At 49.3% G+C, this 27420-nt stretch overlaps 1 protein-coding gene across 1 annotated transcript; it reads left to right on the forward strand.

The window, feature by feature from the left end:
- PRRT1B (proline rich transmembrane protein 1B) lies at positions 1 to 26986 on the forward strand. The gene is made up of 4 exons (XM_086684329.1): positions 1 to 86; positions 23797 to 24257; positions 25011 to 25154; positions 26197 to 26986. The coding sequence occupies exons 1-4, from the start codon at positions 77 to 79 to the stop codon at positions 26344 to 26346; spliced, it is 765 nt and encodes a 254-aa protein (XP_086540455.1). The 5' UTR covers positions 1 to 76; the 3' UTR covers positions 26347 to 26986.
- Positions 26987 to 27420: the final 434 nt, after the last annotated feature.

Consider the following 27420-nt stretch of genomic DNA (forward strand, 5'->3'; position numbering starts at 1 on the left):
CCCGAGCCCGCGGCGCCAGGCGAGCCCGGCCCGACGGCGGCGGGAGGCGGGGCGCGGGCAGCCGGCGGGGCGCGCCATGGACGCAGGTGAGGGCTCCCGGGGTCCCGGCGCCGCGGCGGGGGGCGGGGCGGGCCCGCGTCCCCGACCCGGCCCTGGGATCCCCCCCCCACCCCGGCCCAGAACCGGGGAGACCGGGAGGCCGCCGTGTTAAGTTCTGGCAACTCAGGCGGTGCCCCCTTGCAGCCCCGTGGGCGCCCCTGCGGGAGGGCGGGCAGCAGGTGCCCCGAGTGGGGCGATTGGGGGGGAGCATTTTCCACTTTCCTCGCCGCGCCCCTCCTTCCCCTGGTGAGCGCGCACCCCTCGGGCCAGGCCGAAGTCCTTAGAGGGAGGGCAGGGGGCCCTGGGCGGGGAGGGACACGCGGAGGGAAGAGACCCCACGGAGGCGGGCGCCACGGGACGCGGTGCGGGGCGGAGCAGAGACGGGCGGACAAGGACGGGGCCGGGGAAGCTCGTTCCGGAACTCCGACGCCCCCCCCTCCCCCCCGCCCCCGGGAGCCCCAGGCTGGCGCTGGGCCCGGGGTGGGGGGCGCACCTGGCTCCCAGCGCAGCCGGACCCCCGGCGCCGCCCCGCCCCCGCCCTCGGAGCGGCTGGAATGTCCGAGGAGGCTCGGGTGTCGAGAACCCGAGAACCCGAGGCCGCGGGCCCAGCAGCCCCGCCGGCTGATTGATTTACTCCGCAGCCCTATCTCCGCGCCATCGGGCCAGGTATTTGCCCCGGCGGGGCCCCCCCGGAAAGCTGCGGGTTTTGTTAGGATAACCGGGGCAGTGCCGGCCGGCCTCGACGCGGCCCCGGCCCCCGGAATGCGTCTGCGTCCGGCCGGGGCTGCGGGTCCCCGCCGTCGGCCTCCCTCGTCCCACCTGGGCGGTAGGGCACCTGACGATGGCCGGCGAGGCACGCACAGAGCTGGCCGCAGGTCCACGGTTGTGACTTTGCAGTGCTCGTGGCACAGATGAGGCGCCTGAGGCGTGGAGCGTTTGTCGGGGGCCCTCGGGGGCGGGGGGGGGGGGCGCAGCCGGGCTTCACGCTTTTGCTGCGCCAGCTCCGTGTTCGTGCAGGCGAGCGGTCTGCGAGCCGCGGCCCCGCACCTCATAAAAATGCGCGGCGACGCTGGCCGCTGTTCCCTGCACTGCCCTTAGCGTTGGCTGCGACGTCTTGACCTGCAGAGCTCCACCCACTCGGCAGCCCCCCCAGGCAGGCGGACCTGCTGAAATCGTGGTGCTTGGGTAGGATTTGTGTGCAGAACCGTGTCTCCGGGCCTAGAGCGCTGGTCCGTAGTAGGTACTCGATAGGAGGGTGGGCTTGAGTGGTTGGTTGGCTGCCTCCGTGAATCCCATGCGCACAAGGTGGTTTGCGGTGGGGGGCGGGGCGTGGATTTGAGTTAAGTCAGCCAGCTCCCCCTTAGCAAGCCCAACTTCCCATTTTGTCCTGTGTTCTCTTTGTGGTTGTGGCCTCGGTTCTTCCAGAAACAGCCCTTGGCTGGGGTGGGGGCACTGGCAATCCCAGGAGCCTCTAACAAGGCCTCAACACGGGTTGGGGTCTGGCTGGTGCCCCCTGGGGAGTATCTGGGCCACCCCCACCCTCCTGTAGGTCAGCAACTGCTAGGTCCCCCCTGCCTCCCTGCTCTTCTGGGAAGAGCCCAGCTCTCTGGGTCAGACTGGGGGTGCCTGGATGGCTCAGTCGGTTAAGCGCCCAACTCTTGGTCTCAGTTCAGGTTACGATCTCAGTTCATGGGTTCCAGCCTCAAGTCGGGCTCTGTGCTGACAGCATGGAGGGAGAGATGCTCTCTCTCCCTCTCTCTCTGCCCCTCCCCTGCTCCCCCCCCCCCCCCCACAATAAACATTTTTCAAAAAGTCACAGATCTTTCTGGCTCTAAGGGTCGACTTCATTTCTTCTCGATTTCATTTCCCCTGTTCCTTACAGACGACCCCCCCCCAAAACTGGCCAGAACACCTCATTTCCTCATCTTCCAGGCTCTTCCTGACCTCAGCTAACAGTAGCCGGTGTCAGTTGAGCACTTGTTGGGCGTGCCCCCATCTAATCACCACCCATCTAATCACCACAGCACCCCCAAGAGGTGGTGTTGTCCCCATTTTAAGGATGAGAAACCTGAGGAGGCACAGGGAGGCGAAGCAGCCCGGCTGGCCTGGTCCCTGAGCTCCAGCTCCTGGCTGGGACCCAGCCTCGTCCCAGGGCCGCAGGCGGGCTCTGCCCTGGACGCTCAGGGAGGAGATCGGGGTCTGGTCTGCCTGTCACTCCCGATGACGCCCTCCCGTCCTGCCTCTATACGCCGTCGGGCAGGTGTACCTCCTCAGTCCTGCCTGCATCCTGCCGCTTGCTCACAGCCCTCCTTTCTGCTCAGGCCACTGTCCCCTCTCCCTTTGTCCCCACGGCCCCCTTCCCACCCTTCCACTCTCATTCCAGCCGTGTCCCACGCCCCGGCTCTGGCTGCCAGGGGAACCCTTCTCTGTTGGTCAGTAGTTGGCTTATGCTGTGTAACCAACTAACCGGAACTCAGCTGCGTCAAGTGGCAAGCGTGTATGTTTCTCAAGCAGCTGGAAATATTTGTGCACAAGCCTGTGTGGTCGTATTTTTTGTTCCTCTTGGGTAAGTGGCTGTGAGTGGAACAGCTGGATGATATGGCGGATGTATGCTTCACTTTCAGAAGAACCGACTAAGTGTTTCCCAAGTGGTTGCCCTGTCTTTACTCCCCGCTGTGGTACCTGAGAGCTGCGGGTGTTGTCCATACTCGCCAAAGCTCGCTCGGCCCGGGTTCGCTGTTGTTCCAGCCTTTCTAATGGGTGCGTGGTGCTGCCTCCTGCCTGGAGTTGGCATTTCCAATTCTGACGGCATTTCTGGTGACCAGTGACATGGGGCATCCTCTTATGCGCTTACGGGTCATCTGGATGTCCTCTTGGGTGAAGCGTTCGCAAATATTCCCGCCATTTTCTCATTGGGATATTTGACCTACTGAGTTGTTAGAGTTGTTTATACATTGTTGATAAAACTCCTTTGTCTGATAACGTGTTGTGAATATTTTCTCTCACTCTGACTTGCCTTTGTATGTGTTTAGTGATATCATCCTTTTTTAATACTGGGTTAAAAAAAAACAACCCAGTGTAGTTAATATTAGCACAGTGTAGTGTTATATGAGCTGCAGGTGTATAATCTAGCGATTCAACAATTCCGTACTCAGTGCTCATCGAGGGTAAGTGACCTCTTAATCCCTGTCACCTGTTTCACACCCGTCACCCACCTCCCCTCTGGTAACCGTGTGTGTGTTCCTATAGTTAAGAGTCTGTTTTTTGGTTTGTCTCCCTCTTTCTCTCTTTTCGTCCCCCTCGCCCCCTCCGGCTCCTTTGTTTTATTTCTGAAGTTCCACATGCAAGTGAAATCATACGGTATTTGTCTTTCTCTGGCTTGTTTCATTTAATACACTCTGGCTCCATCTTCGTGGTTGCAAATGGCAAGATTTCATTCTTTTGATGGCCGAGTGATATTGCATTGTACGTATGTACCACATTTTCTTCATCCGTTCATCTATTGATGCACCCTTGAGCTGCTTCCCTAAGTTGGCTGTTGTAAACAATGCTGCGCTCAACACAGGGGTGCATGTACCCCTTTGAGTTAGTGCTTCTGTATTCTTTGGGGGGAATGCCCAGTAGTGCAATTATTGGATCGTAGGGTAGTTCCGTTTTTGCTTTCTTTTGAGGCGCTTGCGTACTGTCTAACACAGCGGCTGCATCGGTTTACGTTCCCACCAACAGTGCAAGAGGGTTCTTTTTCCACATGCTTGCCAACACGTTTCTTCTTTTTTGTAATGTTTATTTCTGAGAGAGCATGAGTGGGGGAGCTGCAGAGAGGGGGGCGGACAGAGGATTCAAAGCGGGCTCTGCACTGACCGCAGAGAGCCCGATGTGGCACTTGAACTCAGGAACTGTGAGATCGTGACCTGAGCCAAAGTCAGACACCCAACCGACTGAGCCACAGGCACCCCTTGTTGTTCCTTGTGTTGTTGATTTCAGCCATTCTGACAGGTGTGAGGTGACACCTCATTGTAGTTTTGATTTGCATTTCCCTGATGATGAGTGATGTTGAGTATCTGTTCTTGTGTCTGTATGTCCATCTGTATGTCTTTGAAGAAATGTCTATTCACGTCTTCTACCCATTTTTAATCAGATTATTTGGGTTTTTTTTGGTGTTGAATTGTATAAGTTCTTTATGTATTTTGGATACTAATCCTTTTTTGGATATGTCATTTGTAAATATCTTCTTCCATTCGGTAGGTTGTCTTTTAGTTTTGTTGGTGGTTTCCTCTGCTGTGCAGCTTAATGATATCTTTTGAAGAGGAAAAGTTTTTTTTTTTTTTAATTTTAAAGTCCAGTTTACCAATTTTTTTCTCTTATGGATCATGTTTTTGGTGTCATATATAAGAAATCTTTATTCATCCTAAGGTCACGCAGATCGGCCATGTTTTTTCTAGGAGTTTTATAGTTTCAGGTATTACATTTAGGTTTATGATCCCTTTGGAGTTAATTCCTGTGGATATTGTGAGGAAGAGTCAATATTCACTTTTTTCCCTGCAGGTAATCAGGTGATCCTATATGGTTTTTTTTAACCTGTTTTTTAAAATTTTTTGAAATTTATTTTTGAGAGAGAGAGAGAGAGAGACAGCGTGTAAGCAGAGGAGAACAGAGAGAGAGGGAGACACAGAGCAGGATCCAGGCTCTGAGCTGCCCGCACAGAACCGGATACAGGGCTCAAACTCATAAACCATGAGATCATGACCTGAGCCAAAGTTAGACACTTAACCAACTGAGCCACCCAGGCGCCCTGATCCTATACCAGTTATGAAAAAGGCTTTCCTTCTCCACTGAATTGCCTTGGAAACTCAGCCAAAAATCAACTGACCAAGAAACTCTGGCAAAAATCAACTGACCAGATATGTGTGTGTCTTTCTACACTCTCATATTTTAATGCTCTATTGATGTATGTGTCTATTATTTCATTAGTAATGAACCATCTGGTCTGTGATGGGTTTATAGTAAGTCTTGAAATCAGGTAGAGTCTTCCAATTTTGCCTTCCCTTTGAAAATAGTTTTGGTTATTCTAGGTGCTTTATATTTTCATAAAAATTTTATCCCTTTATTTTTTTATTTTATTTTATTTTTATTTTAGAGCAGGAGAGGAGCAGAGAGAGGGAGGGAGAGACTCTCAAGCAGGCTCCATGCTCAGCACAGACCCCAACATGAGGCTTGATCCCAAAACCCTGAGATATGACCTGAGCCGAAATCAAGAGTCAGATGCTCAACCAATGGAGCCACCCAGGCACCCCATTTTCATAAAAATTTTATAATGAGCTTGTCACTTTCTGCATTTTATTTTTTATTTTATTATTATTTTTTTTTTAATTTTTTTTTTCAACGTTTATTTTTGGGACAGAGAGAGACAGAGCATGAACGGGGGAGGGGCAGAGAGAGAGGGAGACACAGAATCGGAAACAGGCTCCAGGCTCTGAGCCATCAGCCCAGAGCCCGACGCGGGGCTCGAACTCACGGACCGCGAGATCGTGACCTGGCTGAAGTCAGACGCTTAACCGACTGCGCCACCCAGGCGCCCCACTTTCTGCATTTTAAAAAAGCCTGCTAGAATTTTTATTGTGACTGCAATGAATCTATAGATGAATGTGGGGAGAATTGTTATCTTAACAGTTTGAGTGTTCTGAACAATGAACACGGTATATACCTTTCCATTTATTTAGGACTTCTTTAATTTCTCAGCGGTGCTTTGTAATTTTCAGTGTAGATGTTTTGGAATTCGTTGGTTCGTTTTATTCCCACTTATTTTCCAGTTATGTTGGTGCTACTGTGAATTGGATTTTAGTTTTAATTTTGTTTTTTAATTATTTGCTACTAGTGCATAAGAACATAATCGATTCTGTATATTAACCTTGTAACCTTTGACCATATTAAATCCATTTATTTGTTTTTGGAATTGGTGTCGATTTCCTGGATTCTGTACATAACAAGCATATCATCTGCAGACAAGGAGAGTTTTATTCCTTGTTTTGCAGTTTCTTGAATTTGGCAGTGATCTTACCTCCTCTATTAAAAAAACCCAACTATAATGCTGTTATTTTCTTCTTTGAATGTTTGATAGACTTTAACAGTGAAACCATCTGGGCATAGAGTTTTGTTTGTTTTGGGTTTTTTTGTTTGTTTTTTTTTGGTTTTTGGTAACAAATTTAACAGAAATACGATTCAGATTTCCTGTTTGTTCTTGTGTCAATTTTGGAGAGTTGGAGAGAGAAAGAAATTTCTTTCATTTACGTTGTCAGATTTGTTGACATAAAGTTGTATTCTCCTGATTTCCTTTTAACATCTGTAGGATCTGTGATGATAACCCCTTTTTCATTCCTGACATGGCTATTTGTGTTCTCTTTTTCTTAAGTCTAGATAGAGGTTTGTCAGTTTGATCTTTTCAACCATCTTTTGACTTTGTTGATTTTTTCTATTGTCTGTTTTCTATTTCATTGATTTTTTTTTTTTAAAGAATATCTTTCATTTTTTTAAAGTAATCTCTGTACCCAACATGGGGCTCGAACGCATGACCCCAAGATTGAGAGTCATATGCTCTTCTGACTGAGCTAGTCAGGTGCCCCTGTTTTGTTGATGTTTGTTCTTTATTGTTTCATACTTCTGTCTATGTTGCGTTTACTTTGGTCTTCCTTTTCCAGCAAGATTCCAGGGTGGACTCTAGGTGACCGATTTGAGACCTTCCTTTTTTTCTAATGTAGTCATTTATTTATTTTTTAAGGTTTGTTTACTTATTCTGAGAGAGAGAGAGAGAGAGACAGACAGAGAGGGAGAGATGGAATCCCTAGCAGTCTCCACACTGTCACTACAGAGCCTGATGTGGGGCTCGAACCCACAAACTGCAAAATCACGACCTGAGCCAAGATCAAAAGTTGGATGCTTATCCAGCTGAGCCACCCAGATGCCCCCTCTGATGTAGTCATTTAAAGTTCTATGTCTCCCTCTAAGAACTGCATTAGCTGGATCTCACGCATACTGATACTTTGTTTTTACATTATCGTTCAGTTCAAAATGCTTTCTAATTTACCTCATGATTTTATTTTTGATCCATGAATTCTTTTCAAGTATGTTTACTTTTTATTCTAATTTTATTAAAAAAAATTTTTTTTTTCATAGAGAGTGCAAGCAGGGGAGGGGCAGAGAGAGGGAGACACAGAATCTGAAGCAGGCTCCAGGCTCCGAGCCATCAGCACAGAGCCCGATGCAGGGCTTGAACTCACGGACTGGGAGATCATGACCTGAGCCGAAGTCAGAGGCTCAACCGACTGAGCCACCTAGGTGCCCTGATGTTGTTTGATTTTTATATATTAGGTATTATCCTATATATATCATTGTTACTGGTTTCTAACGTACTCCTGTTGTGGATGGTCAGAGAATACAGTTTGGGTTATTTCAATATATATATTTTTTCACATTGAGACTTGTTTGATGGCTTGGCATGTGATTTTTGTGAATGTACCTTTTGTCCTCGAAAAGAACAGTGTCTGCAATTATTGGATGTTGTATTCTGTAAACAGTGGTTGGATCAAGGTAGTTTATAGCATTGGTCAGATCCATTATGTCCCGAATGATGTTTTGTCCAGTTATTCCATTAATTGCTGTAAGAAGAGTGTTAAAATCTTTTATTTCAATTGTATATTTTGTGTACTTCTTCCTTTTATCTCTCAATTTTAGTTTCATGTATATTGAAGGTCTGCTATGAGGCACACATGCCTTCCTGGCGAATTGTCCCTTTTATCATTATGAAGTGTTCTCTTTATTACTGATAATACTCTGTCTTGAAGTCTATCTGATCTTAAAATCCCCTGTAGCCTTTTTTGCTTACTGTTGGTATGGCATATCCTTCCCACTCATTTACTTTCAACCTTAGTGTGTCTTTCTATTTAAAGAGTGTCTATTGTAGGGGCGCCTGGGTGGCTCATCGGTTGAGCGTCCGTCCGACTTCAGCTCAGGTTGCGATCTCGCGATCTCGCGGTCCGTGAGTTCGAGCCCCGCGTCGGGCTCTGGTCTGATGACTCGGAGCCTGGAGCCTGCTTCCGATTCTGTGTCTCCCTCTCTTTCTGTTCCTCCCCTGTTCATGCTCTGTCTCTCTCTCTCTGTCTTAAAAATAAATGTTTAAAAAAAATAAATAGTGTCTATTGTAGGTAGCCTTGTAGGTCTTGGTTTTTATTTATTCTGTCCATCTCTGATATTTAATTGGAATGTTTAGACCATCAACATTTAATGTAATTATTGATATGGTTGCGTTTAAGTCTATAATTTTATTATTGTTTTCTGTTCGTCTTCTCTATGGTTTTGCTCCTCTGGTTTACCTCCTAGTCCCATCCCTTCCCCCGGTTTGGGTAATATTTGAAAAAAATTTTTAAGATTTTATTTTTAATCTCTATACTCAACATGGGGCTTGAACTCAACCCTGAGATCAAGAGTGGCACACTCTACCGACCGACCCAGCCAGGTGCCCCAGTATTTGAATATTTTTTAATATTCCATTTAAATTTATATCTTGGCGTACGACTTCAGCCAGGTCACGATCTCGCGGTCCGGGAGTTTGAGCCCCGCATCAGGCTCTGGGCTGATGGCTCAGAGCCTGGAGCCTGTTTCCGATTCTGTGTCTCCCTCTCTCTCTGCCCCTCCCCCGTTCATGCTCTGTCTCTCTCTGTCCCAAAAATAAATAAACGTTGAATAAATTTATATCTTGGTGTTTTGGCTACATCATGTTGTTATTACTATTATTTTAGTGATTGCTCTAGGGATTAGGAAGCATACCTAACCCTTCACAGTCTGCTTAGAGTTAATATTGTGTCAGTGTTCCTTTGTAACCTTACAGGTCTCTTTACTCTCACATCCGTCAAGCTTTACATATAGTTTTCATGTGTAGTACATCTACATCCATTGAAAACTCACCAGGGGGGGCACCTGGGTGGCTCGGTCGGTTAAGCGTCTGACTTCGGCTCAGGTCATGATCTCACAGTCCGTGAGTTCAAGCCCCGCATTGGGCTCTGTGCTGACAGCTCAGAGCCTGGAGCCTGTTTCGGATTCTGTGTCTCCCTCTCTCTCTGCCCCTCCCCTGTTCATGCTCTGTTTCTGTCTCAAAAATAAATAAAAACGTTAAAAAAAAAAAATTAAAAAAAAAAAAAAAGAAAACTCACCAGGGGCACCCCGGTGGCTCAGTTGGCTAAGCGTCCAATTCTTGATTTCAGCTCAGGTCATGATCTAACAGTTATGTGAGTTCAAGTCCCACGTCGAGCTTCACGCCGATGGAGCCTGCTTGGGATTCTCCTTCTTTCTCTACCTCTGCCCCTCCCCTCTTGCACTCTCTCTGTCTTTCTCAAATAAATAAACTTAAAAAAGAAAACACTATAAAATGTTATGGTTTTTGCTTTCAACAGTCCTATGTATATTAACAAACTTAGGAGGAAAAATAATCTTTTATATTTACCTCGATAATTGTTTTTCCTTCACCCGAAATTTCCAAGTCTCTCTCTGGTATCACTTCTTTCAGCCCAAACAACTTTCAGCCTTTCTGTTCCAGAAGGTCTCTGGCAAGGTCTCCTCCCTGTTTCATCTGAGAATGGCTTGTTTTACTTGTGGTACACAGAACAATAAGGATGACCCCCAGAGCCCCCTCCCCTAGCTAGTCAAAGGAACACTGATCTCGATGCTGCTACGATAGGATTTTGCAGATGGAATTAAAGTCCCAAGTCAGCTGATCTTAAAATACAGAGATTGTCTGAGTAGGCCTGACCCAATCAGGTGAGTCCTTTAAAAGCAGAGAGACCTCTCTAACTGGTAGCAGAAAGAAAGAGAATTTTGAAGCATGAGAAGGATCTGATGTACCGTGCCTGGCTTCAGAGACGGAGAGGGTCACATGGGAAGGACTGTTTGCAGCCTCTGGGGGCAGAGAGCCTCAGACCCACAGAACTGGAATTGGCCAGCGATTTGAATGAAGCTGGAAGTTGATTCTTCCCTAGAGCTCTAGATAGGAGCTCCGTCCACTTGATGCCTTGATGTTGGCCTTCTTAAAACCCTGAATTGAGCCGCCTGGACTTCTGACTCACAGAACTGTGAGCTAACACATGGGCGTTTTGGTTATTTTTTCCTCATTAAAGAAAAAAAATTGTGATGTGGGGCGCCTGGGTGGCTCAGTGGGTTGAGCGTCCGACTTCAGCTCAGGTCATGATCTCGTGGCCCGTGGGTTCGAGCCCCTACGTTGGGCTCTGTGCTGACGGCTCAGAGCCTGGAGCCTGTTTCAGATTCTGTGTCTCCCTCTTTCGCTGACCCTCCCCTGTTCATGCTCTCTCTCTGTCTCAAAAATAAATAAATGTTAAAAAAAAAATTAAGAAACAAAACAAAACAGTAGCTCCCTGCGCGCCCCCCCCCCCCCCCCCCCAGCTCATGGTGACCACCACTCTCCTTTGGTCTCTGAGCTTAATGACCCTAGGGACCTCCTATCCCTGGACTGCCACAGTATTTGTCTTCCTGCGACTGGCTGCTTTTACTTAGCATCATGTCCTTAAGGCCACTCCGTGTTGTAGAGCGTGTCCGAATTTCCTTCCTTTCTAAGGCTGAGCAATATTCCATCGTATGGATGGACTGCGTTTGTTATCCAAACATCATCCATCAGCAGGCAGTTGGGCCGCTGCTCTGTGTTAGCAGCTGTAAATACTGCGTCTACGGACACGGGTGTCCACAGGTCTCCTGTAGCCCCTGATCTCAATTCTTTGGGCTGTCTACCCTGGAGTGGCACAATTGGATCATCTAGAAATTCTGTTTTTGCCTTTTTGAGGAACTGCTGTTAACAGTGTTTTGCCACAGTGACTGCACCCTTTTACGTTCCTACCGAAGCCGTACAAGGATCTGTTTTCTCCACGTCCTGGCCTCTGTTTTTGTTTTTCTAATTAAAAAAAAATTTTTAAATTATGTTTTAAAGTTTATTTCGAGAGAGACAGAGAGCGTAAGCCGGGGAGGGGCAGGGGGAGAAGGAGAATCCCAAGCAGGTTCCGTGCCACCAGCACAGAGCGCCCGACGTGGGACTTGAACTCACGACACTGTGAGATCATGACCAAAATCAAGAGCCGGTGCCCCACCAACCGAGTCACCCAAGTGCCCCTTTTTTAAATCCTAGTGATTATAACGAGGCGGACGGGTGGTTTTAAGCTACTGTGTTTGTGGTTACTTTGTGATAGGACGATAGAATGCTAAAACGTACGTACCTTTATCCCTCAAGCACATTTTTTTTAGGTCTCACTTTCTGGGTTGGCCCTTCTTCAACGTTTATTTATTTTTGGGACAGAGAGAGTCAGAGCATGAACGGGGGAGGGGCAGAGAGAGAGGGAGACACAGAATCGGAAACAGGCTCCAGGCTCCGAGCCATCAGCCCAGAGCCTGACGCGGGGCTCGAACTCACGGACCGCGAGATCGTGACCTGGCTGAAGTCGGACGCTTAACCGACTGTGCCACCCAGGCGCCCCAGCCCTTCTTTCCTTTTGGCACTCTAAGCCAGACTCTAAGCTACTGTCTTCTGACCTAGCCATGTATTGAATGTTTATAGAAATTCGGATTATTTTTCCCATTTTCTTCTGCCTGTTTTCAAGACTTTATTATGATCGTTGGTTTCGAGAAGTTACGCGATGATGTATTTAGGCTGAGTGTTCCCCCCCCCAGAGTTCCTGTTCTGGATTTTCTGAGTTTTATGGATCTGTAAATTTGTTTTTCACCAGACTTGTGAAGTTGGCAGCTATGTCGCACTTCAAATATATCTTTCCCCCAAATCTCTCCTGGGACTTCCCTGACCGATGATGCATCAGACCTGTGTGGCCACACAGGCCCCTGACGTATCGTTCTTTTCCTGTTTTTTCCTTTCGTCGTCCTCTCTCCGTTCTTTGGATTAGTGTCTGTTCAGGTTCACAGACCCTTTTCTCCCCCCTGTTCTCTCCATTCTGCTACTGAGGCCAGCCAGTACATTTTTAACTTCAGGTATTATTATATATGCTTTAGTTGAAAATTTCCATTTGGTTCCCTTTTTAAATAATGTTTGCTGGTGACACCTGGGTGGCTCAGTATCGGGCTCGATACTTGATCTCAGGTCAGGTCTCGATCTCCGGGTGGTGAGTTCAGGCCCTGCATGGGGCGTGGAGCCTGCTTAACATTTTTTGTTTTTGTTTTTGTTTTTGTTTTTTTTACTTGGATTGTATGTTTTCTGCTCTTGAGTTGTAGGAATTGTTTGCATATTTTGGATATTCGCCCCTTCTCAGATACATGATTTGCCAGTATTTCCTCCCATTCTCTACATTGCCTTTTTCACTTTGTTGATGGTTTCTTTTGCTGTGTGGGAAGCTTTTTAGTTGGATGTGGTCCCGCTTGCTACTTTGTGTTTTGGTTGCTTTTGCTTTTTGTGTTTAATCCAAAAAAATCGTCACCGAGACCGATGTCAAGGAGCTTTCTGCCTATGTTTTCCTCTAGAAGCTTTATGGTTTCAGGTCTTAAATTCAAGCCTTTACTCTGTTTTGAGTTAATTCTTGCATGCGGTGTAAGAGTGCGGATGGTTCCTTCTTTGGCACGTGGCCGTTCAGTCTTCCCAACGCCATTTATTAAAGAGGCGCTCATTTCTCTGTTGTATATTCTTGGCTCCTTTGCTGTAAATCAGTTGATGATATATGCACGGGTTTATTTCTGGGCTGTTTCATTGATCTATGTGTCTGGGTCTTTGGGGGTTTTTTGTTTTTGTTTTTGAGAGAGAAAGAGCACGCTATCGGGGGAGAGGGGGAGAGGGAGAGAGACAGAGAAAGAGAGAATCTTAAGCAGGCTCCACGCTGAGTGTGGGCCCTGATGCGGGGCTTGATCTCATGGCCTGAGCTGAAACCAAAAGTCGGACCTCAGCCAATGGAGTCACCCAGGTGCCCCCCCCCCTTTTTTTTTTAAATTACAACCTCTTTGTGATGTAGTGTGAAATCAGGGAGTGTGATGCTTTGTTTTTCTTTGTCAAGATTGCTTTGGCTATTCAGGGTCTTTTGCGGTTCCATACACATCTTAGGATCACTTTATTTCTGTGGGAAATGCTGTTGGGATTTTGATAGGGATTGCTTACATTAAATCTATATGTTACTCTGGGCAGTAGTGTGGGTATTTTCACAGTAGTGTTCCAGTCCATGAGTGTGGAATAGCTTTCCGTTTATTTGCGTTGTCTTCATTTTCTTTCATTAATGTCTTCTCATCTTTGGCTTATAGGTCTTGTACCTTCATGGTTAAAAAAATTTTTTTAATGTTTGTTTATTTTTGAGAGGGAGAGAGAGAGCCAGAGCGTGAGCAGGGGAGGGACAGGGAGAGAGGGAGACACAGAATTGGAAGCAGGCTCCAGGCTCCGAGCTGTCAGCACAGAGCCTGACGCGGGGCTCGAACCCACAAACCATGAGATCATGACCTGAGCCGAGTTGGATGCTTAACCCTGAGCCACCCAGGTGCCCCTAAGTTTATTCCTAGGGGCGCCTCGCTTGTTCAGTTGGTAGAGCATGCTACTCTTGATCTTAGGGTTCTGAGTTCAAGCCCCATGTTGGGGGTAGAGTTTACTTTAAAAAAGGATAAATTTATTCCTAGGTATTATTATTATTATTATTATTATTATTATTAGATATTCTGTTTGATGCAATTGTAAATGGGTTGTTTTCTTTCTTTTTTAAGATTTTATTTTTAAGTAATCTCTACACTCAGTATGGGGCTCCAACCTGTAACTCCAAAATCAAGTCACATGCTCCACCAACTGAACCAGCCAGGCTCCTCTAAATGGATTATTTTCTTTTTAAAAAAAAAAAATTTAGGGGCGCCTGGGTGGCGCAGTCGGTTAAGCGTCCGGCTTCAGCCAGGTCACGATCTCGCGGTCCGTGAGTTCGAGCCCCGCGTCAGGCTCTGGGCTGATGGCTCAGAGCCTGGAGCCTGTTTCCGATTCTGTGTCTCCCTCTCTCTCTGCCCCTCCCCCGTTCATGCTCTGTCTCTCTCTGTCCGAAAAATAAATAAACGTTGAAAAAAAAATTTTTTAAAAATAAAAAAAAAAAAAAGAAAACACTATAAAATGTTATGGTTTTTGCTTTCAACAGTCCTATGTATATTAACAAACTTAGGAGGAAAAATAATCTTTTATATTTACCTCGATAATTGTTTTTCCTTCACCCAAAATTTCCAAGTCTCTCTCTGGTATCGCTTCTTTCAGCCCAAACAACTTTCAGCCTTTCTGTTCCAGAAGGTCTCTGGCAAGGTCTCCTCCCTGTTTCATCTGAGAATGGCTTGTTTTACTTGTGGTACACAGAACAATAAGGATGACCCCCAGAGCCCCCTCCCCTAGCTAGTCAAAGGAACACTGATCTCGATGCTGCTACGATAGGATTTTGCAGATGGAATTAAAGTCCCAAGTCAGCTGATCTTAAAATACAGAGATTGTCTGAGTAGGCCTGACCCAATCAGGTGAGTCCTTTAAAAGCAGAGAGACCTCTCTAACTGGTAGCAGAAAGAAAGAGAATTTTGAAGCATGAGAAGGATCTGATGTACCGTGCCTGGCTTCAGAGACAGAGAGGGTCACATGGGAAGGACTGTTTGCAGCCTCTGGGGGCAGAGAGCCTCAGACCCACAGAACTGGAATTGGCCAGCGATTTGAATGAAGCTGGAAGTTGATTCTTCCCTAGAGCTCTAGATAGGAGCTCCGTCCACTTGATGCCTTGATGTTGGCCTTCTTAAAACCCTGAATTGAGCCGCCTGGACTTCTGACTCACAGAACTGTGAGCTAACACATGGGCGTTTTGGTTATTTTTTCCTCATTAAAGAAAAAAAATTGTGATGTGGGGCGCCTGGGTGGCTCAGTGGGTTGAGCGTCCGACTTCAGCTCAGGTCATGATCTCGTGGCCCGTGGGTTCGAGCCCCTACGTTGGGCTCTGTGCTGACGGCTCAGAGCCTGGAGCCTGTTTCAGATTCTGTGTCTCCCTCTTTCGCTGACCCTCCCCTGTTCATGCTCTCTCTCTGTCTCAAAAATAAATAAATGTTAAAAAAAAAATTAAGAAACAAAACAAAACAGTAGCTCCCTGCGCGCCCCCCCCCCCCCCCCCAGCTCATGGTGACCACCACTCTCCTTTGGTCTCTGAGCTTAATGACCCTAGGGACCTCCTATCCCTGGACTGCCACAGTATTTGTCTTCCTGCGACTGGCTGCTTTTACTTAGCATCATGTCCTTAAGGCCACTCCGTGTTGTAGAGCGTGTCCGAATTTCCTTCCTTTCTAAGGCTGAGCAATATTCCATCGTATGGATGGACTGCGTTTGTTATCCAAACATCATCCATCAGCAGGCAGTTGGGCCGCTGCTCTGTGTTAGCAGCTGTAAATACTGCGTCTACGGACACGGGTGTCCACAGGTCTCCTGTAGCCCCTGATCTCAATTCTTTGGGCTGTCTACCCTGGAGTGGCACAATTGGATCATCTAGAAATTCTGTTTTTGCCTTTTTGAGGAACTGCTGTTAACAGTGTTTTGCCACAGTGACTGCACCCTTTTACGTTCCTACCGAAGCCGTACAAGGATCTGTTTTCTCCACGTCCTGGCCTCTGTTTTTGTTTTTCTAATTAAAAAAAAAATTTTTAAATTATGTTTTAAAGTTTATTTCGAGAGAGACAGAGAGCGTAAGCCGGGGAGGGGCAGGGGGAGAAGGAGAATCCCAAGCAGGTTCCGTGCCACCAGCACAGAGCGCCCGACGTGGGACTTGAACTCACGACACTGTGAGATCATGACCAAAATCAAGAGCCGGTGCCCCACCAACCGAGTCACCCAAGTGCCCCTTTTTTAAATCCTAGTGATTATAACGAGGCGGACGGGTGGTTTTAAGCTACTGTGTTTGTGGTTACTTTGTGATAGGACGATAGAATGCTAAAACGTACGTACCTTTATCCCTCAAGCACATTTTTTTTAGGTCTCACTTTCTGGGTTGGCCCTTCTTCAACGTTTATTTATTTTTGGGACAGAGAGAGTCAGAGCATGAACGGGGGAGGGGCAGAGAGAGAGGGAGACACAGAATCGGAAACAGGCTCCAGGCTCCGAGCCATCAGCCCAGAGCCTGACGCGGGGCTCGAACTCACGGACCGCGAGATCGTGACCTGGCTGAAGTCGGACGCTTAACCAACTGCGCCACCCAGGCGCCCCTGTATTTTTTTTGTTTTTAATGCTTATTTAATTTTGAGAGAGAGACAGAGACAGAGAACAAGGAGGGGAGGGGCAGAGAGAGAGGGACACATAGAATCCGAAGCAGGCTCCAGGCTCTGAGCCATCAGCCCAGAGCCTGACGCGGGGCTCGAACTCACGGACCGCGAGATCGTGACCTGGCTGAAGTCAGACGCTTAACCGACTGTGCCACCCAGGCGCCCCAGCCCTTCTTTCCTTTTGGCACTCTAAGCCAGACTCTAAGCTACTGTCTTCTGACCTAGCCACGTATTGAATGTTTATAGAAATTCGGATTATTTTTCCCATTTTCTTCTGCCTGTTTTCAAGACTTTATTATGATCGTTGGTTTCGAGAAGTTACGCGATGATGTATTTAGGCTGAGTGTTCCCCCCCCCAGAGTTCCTGTTCTGGATTTTCTGAGTTTTATGGATCTGTAAATTTGTTTTTCACCAGACTTGTGAAGTTGGCAGCTATGTCGTACTTCAAATATATCTTTCCCCCAAATCTCTCCTGGGACTTCCCTGACCGATGATGCATCAGACCTGTGTGGCCACACAGGCCCCTGACGTATCGTTCTTTTCCTGTTTTTTCCTTTCGTCGTCCTCTCTCCGTTCTTTGGATTAGTGTCTGTTCAGGTTCACAGACCCTTTTCTCCCCCCTGTTCTCTCCATTCTGCTACTGAGGCCAGCCAGTACATTTTTAACTTCAGGTATTATTATATATGCTTTAGTTGAAAATTTCCGTTTGGTTCCCTTTTTAAATAATGTTTGCTGGTGACACCTGGGTGGCTCAGTATCGGGCTCGATACTTGATCTCAGGTCAGGTCTCGATCTCCGGGTGGTGAGTTCAGGCCCTGCATGGGGCGTGGAGCCTGCTTAACATTTTTTGTTTTTGTTTTTGTTTTTGTTTTTTTTACTTGGATTGTATGTTTTCTGCTCTTGAGTTGTAGGAATTGTTTGCATATTTTGGATATTCGCCCCTTCTCAGATACATGATTTGCCAGTATTTCCTCCCATTCTCTACATTGCCTTTTTCACTTTGTTGATGGTTTCTTTTGCTGTGTGGGAAGCTTTTTAGTTGGATGTGGTCCCGCTTGCTACTTTGTGTTTTGGTTGCTTTTGCTTTTTGTGTTTAATCCAAAAAAATCGTCACCGAGACCGATGTCAAGGAGCTTTCTGCCTATGTTTTCCTCTAGAAGCTTTATGGTTTCAGGTCTTAAATTCAAGCCTTTACTCTGTTTTGAGTTAATTCTTGCATGCGGTGTAAGAGTGCGGATGGTTCCTTCTTTGGCACGTGGCCGTTCAGTCTTCCCAACGCCATTTATTAAAGAGGCGCTCATTTCTCTGTTGTATATTCTTGGCTCCTTTGCTGTAAATCAGTTGATGATATATGCACGGGTTTATTTCTGGGCTGTTTCATTGATCTATGTGTCTGGGTCTTTGGGGGTTTTTTGTTTTTGTTTTTGAGAGAGAAAGAGCACGCTATCGGGGGAGAGGGGGAGAGGGAGAGAGACAGAGAAAGAGAGAATCTTAAGCAGGCTCCACGCTGAGTGTGGGCCCTGATGCGGGGCTTGATCTCATGGCCTGAGCTGAAACCAAAAGTCGGACCTCAGCCAATGGAGTCACCCAGGTGCCCCCCCCCCTTTTTTTTTTTAAATTACAACCTCTTTGTGATGTAGTGTGAAATCAGGGAGTGTGATGCTTTGTTTTTCTTTGTCAAGATTGCTTTGGCTATTCAGGGTCTTTTGCGGTTCCATACACATCTTAGGATCACTTTATTTCTGTGGGAAATGCTGTTGGGATTTTGATAGGGATTGCTTACATTAAATCTATATGTTACTCTGGGCAGTAGTGTGGGTATTTTCACAGTAGTGTTCCAGTCCATGAGTGTGGAATAGCTTTCCGTTTATTTGCGTTGTCTTCATTTTCTTTCATTAATGTCTTCTCATCTTTGGCTTATAGGTCTTGTACCTTCATGGTTAAAAAAATTTTTTTAATGTTTGTTTATTTTTGAGAGGGAGAGAGAGAGCCAGAGCGTGAGCAGGGGAGGGACAGGGAGAGAGGGAGACACAGAATTGGAAGCAGGCTCCAGGCTCCGAGCTGTCAGCACAGAGCCTGACGCGGGGCTCGAACCCACAAACCATGAGATCATGACCTGAGCCGAGTTGGATGCTTAACCCTGAGCCACCCAGGTGCCCCTAAGTTTATTCCTAGGGGCGCCTCGCTTGTTCAGTTGGTAGAGCATGCTACTCTTGATCTTAGGGTTCTGAGTTCAAGCCCCATGTTGGGGGTAGAGTTTACTTTAAAAAAGGATAAATTTATTCCTAGGTATTATTATTATTATTATTATTATTATTATTAGATATTCTGTTTGATGCAATTGTAAATGGGTTGTTTTCTTTCTTTTTTAAGATTTTATTTTTAAGTAATCTCTACACTCAGTATGGGGCTCCAACCTGTAACTCCAAAATCAAGTCACATGCTCCACCAACTGAACCAGCCAGGCTCCTCTAAATGGATTATTTTCTTTTTAAAAAAAAAAAATTTAGGGGCGCCTGGGTGGCGCAGTCGGTTAAGCGTCCGGCTTCAGCCAGGTCACGATCTCGCGGTCCGTGAGTTCGAGCCCCGCGTCAGGCTCTGGGCTGATGGCTCAGAGCCTGGAGCCTGTTTCCGATTCTGTGTCTCCCTCTCTCTCTGCCCCTCCCCCGTTCATGCTCTGTCTCTCTCTGTCCCAAAAATAAATAAACGTTGAAAAAAAAAAATCTTTAAAAAAAAAATTTAATGTTTATTTATTATTGAAAGACAGACACAGAACATGAGCAGAGGAGGGGTGTAGAGAGGGGAAGACACAGAATCCGAAGCAGGCTCCAGGCTCTGAGCTGTCAGCACAGAGCCTGACGTGGGGCTCGAACTCACAAACGTGAGATCATGATGTAAGCCAAAGCTGGATGCCCAACTGACTGAGCCACCGAGGCGCCCCAAAATGGATTATTTTCTTAATTTCTCTTTCTGACAGTTCATTATTAGTGGATAGAAATGAAATGGATTTTTGTTTATTGATTTTGTATCCTGCAACTTCACTGAATTCATTTATTATTTCTGAGTGTTTTGGCGGAGATTTTAGGGTTTTCTGTTAATATCATGTCATCGGCAAATGGTGACAGTTTTACTTCTTTCTTTTCTTTAAAAAAATTTGTTTTTTACATTTATTTTTGGGAGACAGAGTGAGACAGAACATGAGCAGGGGAGGGAGGGCCAGAGAGAGAAGGAGACACAGAATCTGAAGCAGGGTCCAGGCTCTGAGCTGTCAGCACAGAGCCTCACATGGGGCTCAAACCCACAAACTATGAGATCATGACCTGAGCTGAAGTCAGACACTCAACTGACTGAGCCACCCAGGCGCCTCAACTGCTTTCTTTTCAATGGGGATGCCTTTATTTCTTTTTCTTGTCTAATTGCTGTGGCTAGGATTTCCAATACCATGTTGAATAAAAGTGGTGAGAGTGGGCATCCTTGACTTGTTCCTGATCTTAGAGGAAAAGCTTTCAGCTTTTCACCAATAAGTAAGATGCTACCTGTGGGCTTGTCCTATATGGTGGCCTTGATTATACTGAGGTGTGTTCTATACCCACTTTTGTTGAGTTGTTTTTTTTTTTTTTTAATCATAAGTGGATGTTGACTTTTGCCAAATACTTTTCCTGCATCTGTTGAGAGGATCTTGTGCTTTATTTTTCCCCTTTCATTTTGTTAATGTATTGAGTGTATCATATTGACTTTTGTGTATGTTGAACCATCCCTGGAATCCCATCCCACTTGGGACATGGTGCATGATCCTTTTAATATATTGTTGAATTTGGTTTGCTACCATTTTATTGAGGACGTTTGCATCTGTGTGAATCCGGGCCATTGGCCTGTGATTTTCTTTTCTTGTGGCATCCTTGTCTGGTTTTGATATCAGGGTGATGCTGGCTTCATAAAATGAATGTGGAAGTGTTCCCTTCTCTTCCATTTTTTGGAAGCATTTAAGAAGGATTGGTATTAATTCTTTGAATATTTGGAATTCACCAGTGAAGTCATCTGGTTCTAGACTTTTGTTTGTTGGGAGGTTTTTGATGAACATGATTCTGTTCAGATTCTGTTTATCTTCATGATTCTGTCTTGGTAGATTGTATGTTTCTAGGAATTTATTCATCTCTTCTAGGTTGTCAAATTGTTGGCTCTTTACAATTATTCATCGTAGTCTCTACGATCCTTTGTGTTTCTGTGGTATCAGTTGTAACATCTTTTGTTTTTGATTTTGAGTCTTTTCCTTTGTGAGTCTAGCTGTAAGTTTGTCCATTTTGTTTATCTTTTCAAAGAACCAGCTCTTCATTTCACTGATCTTTTCTCTTGCCTTTTTAGTCTCTATTTTATTTATTTCTGCTCTGATCTTTGTTATTTCCTTTCTTCTCCTAACTTTGGGCTTTATTTGTTCTTTTCCCCCTAATTTCTTTCCTTCTAGTTTCCCCTAATTTTCCTCTGACTTGTAAAGTCAGGATGTTAATTTGAGATTTTTCTTGTTCTTCTGATGAGGCATTTATTACTGTGAACTTTCCTCTCAGAACTGCTTTGGCTGCATCCCATCCCATACAGGAAATCTGTTGTATTTATATATTCATCATGAGGTATTTTTTAATTTGCCTTTTGATTTCACCTTTGACTCATTGGTGGTTCAGCAGCATGTTGTTGAATCTCCACATATTTGTGAATTTTCCAGTTTTCCTCCTGTAATTGCTTTCTAGTTTCATACCACTGTGGTTCAAGAAGATCTTTGGTAAGATAGAAGTCTTGAATTTATTAAGACTTGTTTGTGGGGGTGCCTTGTCAATTAAGTGTCTGACTCTTGGTTTTGGCTCAGGTCATAATCTCACCGTTCATGAGTTTGAGCCCCACCTTGGGCTGTGTGCTGGTGATGTGGAGCCTGCTTGGAATTCTCTCTTTCCTTCTCTCTGCCTCTCACCTTCTTATGTGCTCGCTCTCTCTTTCAAAATAAATAAACTTAAAAAAAAAAACTTGTTTGTGGCCTAACATATATTCTGTAATGGTGAATGTTCTTTGTGTACTTGGGAATAATGTGTATTCTATTGGTTTTGGGTGGAATGTTCTGTGTAGATCTAAGTCCATCTGGTCTGACATGTTTAATTTTTTTAAATGTTTTATCATTTATTTTTGAGAGAGAGAGAGAGAGAGACAGAGTATGGGTGGGGAAGGGGCAGAAATAGAGAGAGACACAGAATCTGAAGCAGGCTCCAGGCTCCGAGCTGTCAGCACAGAGCCCGATGCGGGGCTCGAACTCACGAATGGGGTTTGACTCCACAGTCTGTCTGCTTTTGGTCACTTTTGTGTCTTCAGGTGGTTTTCTTTTGTGCTTTGTCTACATCCATAGGAGAGAGAGACTTAAAATTAAAAAAAAAATTTTAAAGTTTATTTATCTTGAGAGAGAGACAGAGCAGGCGGGAGAGGGGCAGAGAGAGAAGGGGAGAGAGAGAGAATTCCAAGCAGATTCCACACTGTCAGCATGGAGCCTGATGCTGGGCTCAAACCCACAAACTGTGAGATCGCGACCTGAGCTGAAACCAAGAGTCGGACACTCAACTCACTGAACTACCCAGGCGCCCGGGATAGACTTAAATTTATTTATTTTTTAAATGTTTATTTATTTTGAGAGAGAGACAGAGGATCCGAAGTGGGCTATCTGTTGTCAGCACAGAGACGTGGGGCTTGAACTCACAAATCATGAGATCATGACCTGAGCTGAAGTCAGACGCTTGACTGAGCCCCCCAGTTGCCCCTATATTTATTTTTTTAAGTGAACTGCATGCCCAACATGGGGCTCAAACTCATGACTCTGAGGTCAAAAGTTGCATGTGCCACCGACTGAGCCAGCCAGGAGCCCACCCCTGTTTTACCACAGAATTTGATTTATTTTTTATTTTAGTTTTTAAAAACTTTTTTTAATGTTTACTTATTTTTCAGTGAGACAGAGACAGAATGCGAGTGGGTTAGGGGTAGAGAGAGAGGGAGACCCAAAATCTGAAACAGGCTCCAGGCTCCGAGCTGTCAGCACAGAGCCTGACCCGGGGCTCGAACTCATGAGCCGTGAGATCATGACCTGAGCCGAAGTCAGTTAACCGCCTGAGCCACCCAGGCGCCCCATCTCTTGTCACCTTTAAGAACACTTAGGAAGTAAACCTCCAAAGCCACGCCCTGGGCCGCCCACCCTGCTGTGGGGCCTTGAATGCCCACCCAGGTCCCTCTCGCAGGCCGTTCCTCTGGAACCCACCTGAGACTTAGAGGTTCTCAGCTGTCAGGGTGCTCTGAGGAGTAGCAGGCTACCTTCGGGACTTGTAGAGCCTGCTTGGGTGCCTCTGGAGTGATAGCCTCAGAAATAACAGCCCGTTACTTTACCAGCAAAATGGGCTTATCCGGGAAGAGTAGAGAATTGCAACTCCGGACGTGCGAGCTGGGGTAAAATCACAGGCAAGTCCTACAAAGAGGATTATTTTGGGAGGAGGATGCTGGGAGGAGCTGTCCTGACCCGGAGATTGGCAGGAAGGAGTTCAGGGTGAGGGCGGTTTCTCACTGGCCGAGTCGCTGGGGTGGCGGGTCTCTTGTTGGAGATGCAGGGCCCGCGATCACGATGGTCTCCTGGTGAGGGTGCCTCTGCTGGGCTCTGTCAGTAACCGACAGTTGTTCCTGGAATTGATGTCGAGGGTACAGCTCTGCCATCTGGCCTCCTGCCTCCATTTTAGTGAGCCTTCCCTTAGGGATTTCCACAGGAGTCCCCGGGGTGGGTGCCGAAGGCCAGGCCGGGGCTGGAAGGCCGCTCAGGACCCCTGGGCCCTTGCTTCCCGAAGCTGGCGGGCTTTCCCCACCCCTGCTGGCTGCCCCTTCCCTGCCCCCTCTCAGGCTTCTGTTCCCTCTGTGCCTCAGCTGGCACTTGGCCCTTAGTGACCTCCTGGCTCTTTGAAGTCCATCCTTAGCCCGGGCCTGGCAACCCTGGGGCACCTTGTCTTCCCTACCTCACAAGCCAGGACTCTGGCTTGGCTCATCTCTCAGACCAGCTCTCCGGGGCTAAGATCCTTACTGGTCCGGTCTTCCAGGGACAGGGCAGTGGGGGCAGGACCCAGCGGCCGCCATGGGGACCAAGGCCTGTGTCCCATCCCTGCCTGGTGCTGTGCTGACCGTGTGGCTGCCCGGAGACCCTTCCCGTCTGCGCCTGTTTTCTCGTCTCACCCTTCCACTTCGGGTGGATCCTTCCAGCGCCCAGCCAGCCCAGCCGGGAGAGGCCTGAGTGCGGGCATGTGCAGGGTGGGGACGGGCAGCGTCGCTGTGACTTTGTCCCTGGAGGGGCTGTGACTTGCGGCTCACGGGGAGGAGTCCCACCTGCTCACTGTCCCTGGCGTTTCTTCCCAGGAGCGGACGCAAAAGGGGGCGGCGGCCCCGCAGCCCCCCAGGATCCCCGCGGCCCCGCGCTGCCCCAGCTCCCGCGCCGCCCTCAGCTCCTGGATGAGGACGGAGGGCCCAGTGAGGAAGTGGCCGTGGATGCGGGCAGCTCCCCGGCCCCGGAGGAGCCCCGGGCTGAGTCCCAGGCCGAGGCCTCCACGGCGGCCCCTCCCGAGGCCGAGGCCACGGGCGAGGCCAGACTGGGGCCCAAGGTGGCCGTCGGAGGGGTGCCCAACATCGGCTTCGTGGGCGAGCCCCCGCCCTACGCACCGCCGGACCCCAAGGCAGTGCACCTGCTCTACCCGCCCTTCCCGCAGGGGCCCGTCCTCTTCCAGCCTGGCCCCTCGCCCCAGGCCCTGTACCCGCCGCCACCGGCCGCGCCCCTGTACCCCGCGCCCACCACGCCACCGCTCTTTGCATCGTTCCCGGTGGTGAGTGCCTTGTACCCCTGACCCCGGGTCTCCCCTGTCGCGCTGTCTCACTTCTCTTGCCCCTCCTCCCTCCCCAGTGGGGGTGGAGGGTGGGGAGAGTTGGGGACGCAGGTGACCAAAAGTCACCCTAAGTGACCCTTGCAGAGGGGCTTCGGTGCCCAGATGAGGGAAAGGAGAAGGTCACGCCAGCCTGGGGGGTGGGCAAGCCTGGAAGGCTTCCCAGAGGTGGGGCTTTTGAGCTGAGTTCTGAGGGATGAGGAGGGGTGCTCTGGGCACAGGGTAGGGGGTGGCCAGGCCCGGCTGTTCTGGGAATGATGGTGGTCGACTCAGGGAAGAAAGGAGGGTGGGGGGTGGGGTCCATTGTAAGGGGCCCTGGGGCCTTTGGGTGGGAGATGACTTGGTGAGATTTGTAGAAAAACCAAAAAATCCTGGGATGCCCGTGGAGGAGAGCTTAGAGGTCCCTGGTGGTGGGGAGCCCAGTCAGGATGGGGGGGCACCGCCACGGCTCACCCTGGACTGAGCAGTTGGTGGAGGGCACAAGTGACAGGACTCCTGGGGGCCAGGGGGCCAGGGAGTGCAGAGGGAGAAGGCAGACGGGGGCCCTGACCCGGCCCCGTGGTGACCCACAGCCTCACTGGGCGGGAGTCGGGGGTGGAGGGGGGGACCCTCCGGTGGCCCCCATGGCCGTGTCCTCACTGCGGTGTCTGGAGGCTGGGCTGGCTCCCTCACTGGCCGCGGCCTCTGCCCCTGCAGTACAACAGCCCCATGGCCAGCATGCCCGCCCCGCCCCTGGTGGAGCACAGGCCCCTGCCCAAGGACTACATGATGGAGTCCGTGCTCGTGACCCTCTTCTGCTGCCTCCTCACGGGGCTCATCGCTATCGTCTATTCCCACGAGGTAGGTGAGGGGGGAAGAGCCCCGGCGAGGCCCACACAGTCCCTGCCCCCCTGTCCCGGCCACTGGGTGTCTCGGGAGGGTGGCGGGAATTGGGAAAACAGTGCTCGGTTGACCCTGCGGTCCTGGCCCCTCTTGGATGGACACCTCCTCCCCTCTCCTGTCTCTGTCCCGTGCCACTCAAGATCTGCTCTGGAAAAGTCAGCTAAACCAGTTTACAGTGAAGGTGTGAATGATTGATAAGGCCCCAGGAACTGCCTGCCTCAGTGGGGGCTTGTGTTTGACGGGGTAGAGACAGTCCTCCGTCCATCCACTTGTCTCTTGTAGCCCTCCGCCCCCATCCCTCTAGCTCCTCATCCGTCCATGGACCCATCCCTCCGTTTCCTTCTGTCCAACCACCCTCCCACCCACCCCTCTATTCATCTATTAACTCACCTGTCCGCCTCTCCCTGTCTGTCCAACACCTTCCACCTGTCCTTCAGTCCATCCATTATCTGCATAGCTTTCTTCCTCCCTCCTGACATCGCTGACCGTTACCAGGGAGGGGGTACCCTGGGGACCTGGTGACGCTGGTGTGAGGATGTTCTAACGGAGTAGGCCAGCCCCTGGGGGCTTCTGCCCACGGCAGACCTGGCCGGGCCCTGACCTCCCCGCGCTGGTCAGGCTCCCCCATCATAAACCAGGACGGTGGGGAGAAGGCAGCTCTCAGGACCGCTCGGAGGTGGGAGTCTGGAGGCCACAGCCTGCCTGTGAGTTCTGACTCCGCCGCTAGCTGTGTGGCCCTGGGTGGGCCTTTGTTTCCTCATCTGCACGGTGGGGGCAGCAGTGACCCCGGTCTCAGGGCTGTCGTGAGGGTTGTAGGAGAGGCTGAGTGTGCACGCCCGTGGCCTCTGTTGTCACTGCTCCTTCACGTGAGGTGGCCGGGCGGGTCCTGAGCATCTCGGGCTGTCCGCATTCCAGGCTGTGTGCTGGGGCCTGGCCCTGCTGGTGGCACGTGGGGGGTCTCGGGGGCTCCCGTCCACTCCCTGCCTCCGTCTCGTTGCAGACGCGTGCGGCCCTGAGCAGGGGGGACCTGGCCCAGGCCGAGGAGGCTTCCCGCAAGGCCCGCTCGCTCGTGCTCTTCAGCCTGCTCTTTGGGGTCTTTGTATCCACCAGCTGGGTCATCTACGTGGTCGTGGCCCTGTACCTCCCCTGAGGGCCGCAGGCTCCTTTCAGATGCCTGGATGCACAAGGACACCCAGCCTGGCCAGACGCTTCCTGTGGACTTTGATCCCTGCCGGTGGCCATCTGTTGCCTCCAGAGGGGCCCCAGGGCCAGAAGAAGGTGGGGTCTGCAGCCCTTGGCACATCTGTGGCTGGGCCTCAGCCCCTACGGGTGGCCTCAGGCAGCGTCCTACACCGGAGTGGCTCCAGAGCCCAGGCCCAGCGGTGGGACGGAGGCCCACTGGAGCTCCGTGTCCTGTGCTTCCTCCCGAGGTCTTTCTGGGACTGGGCTGGCTGGGCCCCGATGGCCCTTGCCTTCACCTTACACCCGGCAGACCACCCAAGGGACCGGGGCTCTCGTCCTCGGAGCCATCTGGAAGGACGTTGCAAACTCCGGCCTCCTCCCACCTCCAGCCCAGCCTGGTGTCCGTGGGGCAAAGCTGCTGGTGTGTCCTTTTCCCTGTCAGGGAGCTGAGTGTGGCGTCGTCCCTCTCCTCGTCGCTCCTGGCTGATCGTCCTGAGCCCTGGCCCCTTCCTAGGAGACAGGCTCTCTCATGTCGACTCCATGTCCAGAAACCAAGGCCACCGTGTCTGGTCAATAAACAGCAAGCTGCCCCCGGGCGGGTGTTGCTACTTCCTGGCTCAGTTTCAGGGCGAGCGGCACATCTGTCCACAGCCGGCCTCTGGGGGCTCCCACGCCTGCCCCTCCCAGGGATGCTGTTCACACAAAGGCAGCTCTGTCAAGGGCCCATCTGTCACTCACGTCGTGTGGCCCCTCTGAGATGTGATGCCGCTTCTCTCTAGACCCGCTTCTCCTGGGGCTGCTTCACTAGAAGCTTCTGTCTCCTCTCCTGTCTCCTGGTTTGGGCCCACTATCTCCGTCTGTGGTCTTGCAGCATTTTTGGAATGTGCATTTTCTGCTTACTCGTTCTGCCCCCAATTTTATCGCCCACCAGCGGAGGATCAACTGGGCCCTGTGTGGTAAGGGCACCCTGACTGGGGAGCACAGTGCCAGACAGCCTAGACCGCTCTATGTCGGTGTCCCTGCGTCATGCCTGGTACACCGG

Source organism: Puma concolor, chromosome D4, assembly GCF_028749965.1.
Source record: "Puma concolor isolate L17-30 chromosome D4, mPumCon1.1.hap2, whole genome shotgun sequence".
Classification (NCBI taxonomy): domain Eukaryota; kingdom Metazoa; phylum Chordata; class Mammalia; order Carnivora; family Felidae; genus Puma; species Puma concolor.

What these genes read in the sequence shown, in the direction of transcription:
- PRRT1B (XM_086684329.1), top strand. An exon ending in TCTTTGCATCGTTCCCGGTG is followed by an intron (nt 24,258 to 25,010) that starts GTGAGTGCCTTG and finishes CTGCCCCTGCAG; the next exon opens with TACAACAGCCCCATGGCCAG. An exon ending in CTATCGTCTATTCCCACGAG is followed by an intron (nt 25,155 to 26,196) that starts GTAGGTGAGGGG and finishes GTCTCGTTGCAG; the next exon opens with ACGCGTGCGGCCCTGAGCAG.